Below are 6,405 nucleotides of genomic sequence, written 5' to 3'. Positions count from 1 at the left end.
GCAGAAGCGTCCGGAGGCTGCCTCCCGCATCCCGGACCAATGTTTTCCCAGTTTGGAAAATCTCAGGGGTCTTTGGGGGGCCCAACCCCGAGTCCGGGACTGTCCAGACCTGGGACCTCACTGACTTACACCGGTGCGGCGAGGAGAGGGCCGGGCGGCCCCGGGCAGGGAGCGCGGCGCTGTGCCGGGGCGGGCGCGGGGGACGTGTTTGATGATGTAATCGCAAGTCAGTGAGCGGCGAAATTTAACACCGACCCTGGCGGGGAGGATTTGCCTGGGGTTGGCCGGCTCCGCCGCCGCCGAGCCAGAGGCAGGCGGCTTTCCCCGCGGAGCGCCGGCCCCGCACCCGCCTCGGCCCCGCCCGCACGTGAGCCCCGCGTCCCGTGCCGGCGGGGGCGGCGCTCGGCCCGGCGGCGGCTGCATGGACAGCACCTGACCGCGCGGCTGCGGAGCTGGCTTCTGGTTTCGCCTCGATCTTCGCTGCCCGGACAGATGCAGACAAATGCAGTTGGGGGCACAGAGGACCCGGCGTGGGCGCCTCCCCCCCGCCGCCCGCGCGTGAGTACGAGCGCGCCCCGCGCCCGCCCGGGGCCGGAGGCGGCGCTTCCTGCGGGGCTGGCGCGGAGCCCCGGCGCGACCCGCCGCGGCCGTGCGAGCCGTGCCCGTGGCGAGCAGACCGCGCCGACTCGCGCGCTGGAAGCAGGGAGGACCGCCGGGTTTCCCGCGCCGCAGGCTCGCCGCCCCAGCGCGGAGGCACTTGTTGCGCCTGAAGCGCCCGTGCCCTCTCGCCCGCCGCGCCCGGCTGCTCTCCCCGCGGGCAGACGAGGGAGCTGCCGCCTTCCTCCGCTCCTGCTGCCCCGGGACCCGCTCAGCCGCCCCCTGCCCCTCGGCGGGCCTGGGGAGCCAGGGTGGCAGGAGGGCGGCGAGGTGGTTCCCAGTGCTGTGGGGGAGGCTGGGACTGTCGGCACCACCGAGGAAACTGTGCTGCGGGGAGGGGGCTGAGGTGGGCCTTGCAAGGCTCCTCGGGCGCAGCGCCCTTGCTCTCCAGCACATGGAGGCCGTGGCAGGTGCTTGGCTGGCTGGCAGCCTGATGCAGGCAGACACTCTGCCCTCCTGCTGAGGAGCACCTGGCAGCCCTCCTAATGTCGATGGGATTGGAGATCCCCCCAATACAGGCACTATCGCCCTCAATTGATCCCCTCTCTCGAAAACCAGATCCCTTCCCTCCTTGCACTTCTACTCCTTGCCTGGCTCCCACATGCCTGCTTAGCTTCTCTGTCTCCAGCACATCTGGTGGTAGCATCACAGGGAGCCCAAAGAATTAGTAGCCACGAATGGGCCTTGAGGGGAGCAGGGGCTTTTTGAGGGGAGAATGGGAGAGACCTGGAATTGGTGGGATAGCAGGGACTAGCTCCTCTAGCTCATTAGAGCTTGCCTCCTCTCTGATTTGTCATAACAGAATTCCTCCAGGCTGTTTTCTGTGCCCTGAGGGCATACAAAGCCCCTCTTTTCCAAAGGCATAGCCCCAGTTCCCACATTACTACAGCCCTGTCATACCCGTCTTCTGCCAAACGCCCATATGCCCCCTAGTCTCATGCCCCAAGACCAGCCTGTTCCCCCCGCACCAGGGACTACACCAGAACGTCTCGATCCGTTCTACTGCTGTGTACTCTGTAGTTCTCTTGCGCATAATTGTGAAGTAGCACTTGGTATCACTACAACTTCACTGTAACCACCCCACAAGTATAAGAGATGTTGTAGTTCTTCATTTTTTCCCCATTTATTTGTTTTGCTTCTGCTTTCCCATTCCTTCCTCTCTTATATTCTAGCTTCCTGTCCATAAGGATTTCTACCCTAGTTTGAGAGACACTGCTTGACACCCTCCCTTGACAGCTGTCCCCTCGAGCACATACTGCTATTTCTTTTGTAATCCCTACCAGCCATAATCCGGAGCCCTCATTGCCTGTTGTCCTGGGAAGGGCCGATGCATGTCAGTTTAAAGGCAGGCTTACAGTGGAAAGCAGGGTTCTCTGCAGCGTGCAATAGTCTGGTCCTTGAGGAGAGGGTGGGCTCTATTGGAGATAAAGCATGCTGATGTTGGCAGTTAGCTACATAGTAATTATCAGCGTTGATATATATATTTATTAAGAAAAAAGAATATTCTCTTAAAACAGGCAAGAAAAGCAAAACTGTTTGGAATGGAAATCGCTGCATAAGGAGACCTACATTCAGGTGCCTCCTTGCCTCTCCAGCAGACTTACAATTGTAACATGCCCTCAGCCACAATCCACACACTGCATCGCACACAAACAAGCAGCTTTGACTCCAATCTCATACTTTTTCCATGTAGAAAAAGCACACGGGACACTTTAACAGCACACACCTGGTCCTGCTGGTGGCATTTCTTGGAATTCTGAGCAGGATGTAGAGGAATGTCTTGTGTGTGCTGTGGCCGGCTGTATGCTGAAACGGAAAGCGGGGTTGTTTCAGAGTTGAGGAGTCTGCCTTTGAATGGTGTAAATAGGGTGGCCTTCATTGGAGCTCTTTTTGAGTTTTAGTGATTGCGTTGGAAGGAATTTCCCTGGAGCAACTGTTAAGTGTGAGTATAGAAGGCTTTTAGTAGGAAAAGTAAACAAAACTACAGGGGGGATATTGGTACTTAATAAAGGCAAATGAAGTTTTTAAAGTGATATATTAGCAGAAGTTACAGTTATCTATTTTTGTTCAAAATCTTTGTTGCTCAGATAGTTTGGAGAGACATATTGTTTAAATGGCTTTTTTAAAGTTCAGACATGTGGTTCTATAGGATTTTCTCTGAGTTTGTGTGAAATAAATATCTTTTTCTATCTCCTGTCACTTTAAATTGTGCCTCTTACAGCTGTTTAAGCATAAGGGTGTCCTGTGTTAGGAACTGGGCTGGAGCTCCTGCCCACCATTTCTTACTAACTGTGACCAAACTATTCCTCTGGCTCCCATTCCCAAGCCCCTCTTTCTGTGTTAAGCCTTCAGATGGATTCCTAGACAATTAGGGGCTTTGCAAATTGGGTCCAGATGGAGAAAAATCACATTGATTTGAAATAGGATAGAAGAGTTTGAAAAATCTCAGCTGTGTAACACAACAGCCTGAAAGCAGCAGCCAAAGAGGACTGGAGCTCTTGGGAAACTGTTGCAGGTCTGCCACTGGGGCTGGTTTGTGCATACTTGGCAAGGGAGATGTCTTTCGCTGCTGAATACCATCATGGCCACACTGGTAGCAGATTCCAGAACTGATAGCCTTAATGTACATAGTCAGCAAGGGAGAGAGCCCAGCCGGGCAAGGGTTAAACAAAACAACATTTTATCATGATATCCCAAAATATCATTAAGTTCTTGTGATTCTTAATGATAACACTTTATGTCATTGTTAGAGAAGAGGAGGATATGCAGGGATACTTAACAGGAACTGAAGTCAGGGTTGTACATTTTTGCCTTAGCTTAATTCAAATGGAAATATTTAAGATGCCCAAGAAAACAAAACTAGCTTAAATAAATCAAGAAAACATCCATAAAACATTTTAAAGTGGTAATTTGGCAATTTTTGCAAGTTTTTTAAATATATTTTTCTATCAGGTATGCAGATTATAATTTGCATGTGGTACGTTAGGTCAAATCCTACTCAATATGTACAGGGGATTCTGCAGGTATGGAGAATGAAGATATGGGTTTTTTTTCCCCAAATCCCTGTCATGGTACCAGAATTTCTCTGAGGCCACTACTGCCATACTTGTTGTAGTATTATAGCTTGCTTCTTCAGGGAGGAGAGCAGTGATACATGCTTGGATCCACTGGCTCCATCCCATCCTTAGCCAGTTCTTGTTGTGCAGTTGAAGTGTAATGAGCCTATGAGAAATTATTCCATGAAGTCCAGAACATGCGGGTCTTCTTGAGAGGTTCAGGGAATTCTTTCCCTTCTGCATTGCTGTTGAGTAGAACAACAATAATTTTATTGCACTCAGGGAGGCAATCTTGCTGTGAATTGGTGATATGAATCTGAGACTGGTGGCTTGGGCTCCTTTATCTAGCTGGCTGGTGTTTTTAGCACCAGTTAATTGATTTTAGGCCTCCTATAGTATAGGAGCTGGCCTGCTCGTTTTGGTTCATCTCACCGCAATGAATGAAAGTAGGGTATCAATGCTGATTCTCTTAGATCTATCAGATAGCCCAAGTGTCACTATCCCTGATGTTATTGTTGGAATGTCCAAGATTATCACCCTTCCTGAAAGGTTTAGTCTGACTCCATAAATTTGCACTTGACTGTTGATGACACTCAGCTTTGTATCTCTAGCTCATTGGAAACTGGTGTAGTGAAATGACTTATCCTGTGTAACTAGGTTTGAGACAAGGATCAAATCTAGGTGGCTGAGATACCAGTCCTGATGCAACTGAGAAGGCTTTTAGGCTGGGGAGAATAATTGAAACAAATGGAGGAAATGTTTGAGCACCTGGTGATCAGTGAGTTAGTTCTGCAGTTTGGTTAAGATTTGCAACCTGAGGGTCTTGCTGGATCCCCAGCTGCTTCTGGTTACTTACATAGCAGTAGTTGCCAAGAATGTTTTTTTCCTCATTTGGCTTGGCAAAAAGTTCGCATCCTTTTCTTTCCTATGTGGATATCACAAGGATGTCTGTGCCTTCATCAGCTCACAGTTGGATTGGATTACTGTAATGTACTTTAAAGGTAATATCTTTTTGCAGGTAGTGCAGAGTGTAGTGATCCACTTGCAAAGTAAGCAGTTTGTCATGTTGGGGCGTGTTACTTTTTCCTCCATGATCTGAATTGGCTAATAAGTGTTTTTTGGTGAAGGTTTCAGCCTATAGCATCAAAAGGGTTTGACTCTTGTCACTTCATAGCACAGCTGGTATGTTTGTCCAAAGCACTGAAACTAGTAGACTCCTGGGTTACATGAGCATAAGGCAGAGTAGGTTTGGACCCTCATAGAGCAGCTAAATCAGAAATGTATAACATAAGCTTTTGCAAGCAGAGGGCTTTCTTCAGCAAGGGGCACTGCTGAGAGAGGCAAGATGGGCAGGAGAGAGTACAACAAAACAAACCATTGAGGGACATAAGTCTTACAAAAGGAAATCCAGGTAATGGGATAAGAATCTGTAGTATCAATTTAGACCCTACTTAACACAGTCCAGTCTAGATGATTTTCCTGTTCAGGTTTGTTTTTAAAATGTTGTTTAAGAACAGCTACTCTGAGGTATGTCTACAGAGGTTAAAGTGTTCTGCCATAGACTTTTGTATCATTCTGGAATTGATGTCAGACTGGTATTTGTTCATTCTCATGTATAGGGATCTCCCTGTCTGTCCATTGTAGACAGGAGAGTGGCACTATAAGCAAGTGAGGGCATATATGCTAGTGCTAGAGGTGTAGGTAAATGAACCTTGGACATTATAATTCATGTGATTTTATTCCAGTAATGATGTGGTCTGTCTTGATGAGGGGACACAACTACTACCTGGGCCTGGAGAAAGTGTCTTGGTGCCTTGGTGAGAAGAGGAGTTAGGTAGTCTGTTGGGGAGATGCCATTTGATGTTGGGGGGCTGCCTGTAAGCCAGGACAGGTTTGTCCCCCATGACTACCTGGAGATGATCATCATTTTCCAGGAGGGATTGGACGTCATTAATTATGTGTCTCAAGTGTTCAGTCTGGGGGCTGTAGGTGACAATCAAAGGAACTTCGTCGCCCTTGTCTCAGAGTTGATATTGTAGCAAGCCAGAGCAGGGTCTGAGTCTGAATCCATTGATTTGAATGGCTACTGTTTTAAGACTATTGCAATTGTAGGAATCTCTGCTCCAGAAGCTTAAGGTGTGCACCCCAGTCGCTGAGATCATAGCAGACATGTTGTAACATCCAGCTTGGCTATAGATGATGGATATAATAGTAACCCTGGAGTGACAGCCACTGGCATGGAGGTAGCTGTAGCAGTCATTTGGTTTCCAATACTATGTAGTGATACGGCCATTGCAAAGTGCACATGGTGGTGTCTAAGAAATGAAATTTCTGGGAGACGTAGTCCAAAGTAAGTTTGATGGAAGAGTAGAAGTTGTTAAAGTCCCGGTGGAATTTCTCTAGAGATTCCTTTCTATGTGTCCATATGATGAAAATGTCATCAATGTAACTTAGAAATACTAGGGAGCTGAGAGAGCAGCTGTGGAGGAAGCAGACTCCAAAGTCTGTCATAAATATCTTGGCATATTGCACCAGGGAGCATGAGTGCCCATGGCAGTGCTGTTCATTTGTAGATATTGCATAGGGAGTCCCCAAATCTGAAATAGTTGTGTGAGAATGTAATGGAAACAGTATCCTCGTTGGGAATAAAATTCATTATGGCTCGTAATCCATCCTCACCAGGGACATCGGT

General features: G+C 48.7%; 1 protein-coding gene across 2 annotated transcripts in view; it reads left to right on the top strand.

Annotated features, from left to right (window-relative positions):
* Window positions 1-248: 248 nt before the first annotated feature.
* COL24A1 (collagen type XXIV alpha 1 chain) overlaps window positions 249-6,405 on the top strand; it is a 270,456-nt gene continuing 264,299 nt past the window's right edge. For both annotated transcript variants that reach the window (XM_090049548.1, XM_090049547.1), the window contains exon 1: window positions 249-558. In XM_090049548.1, the coding sequence (XP_089905674.1) occupies window positions 503-558 (56 nt within the window). In that variant the 5' untranslated portion in view covers window positions 249-502. The remainder of the gene's footprint in view (window positions 559-6,405) is intronic.

The sequence above is a fragment of the Crocodylus siamensis genome, chromosome 5 (genome assembly GCF_052110815.1).
Source record: "Crocodylus siamensis isolate JL-2025a chromosome 5, ASM5211081v1, whole genome shotgun sequence".
NCBI lineage: Eukaryota > Metazoa > Chordata > Crocodylia > Crocodylidae > Crocodylus > Crocodylus siamensis.
Note: the sequence above shows the minus strand (reverse complement) of the source record. Positions and strands in the feature narration are given on the sequence as shown.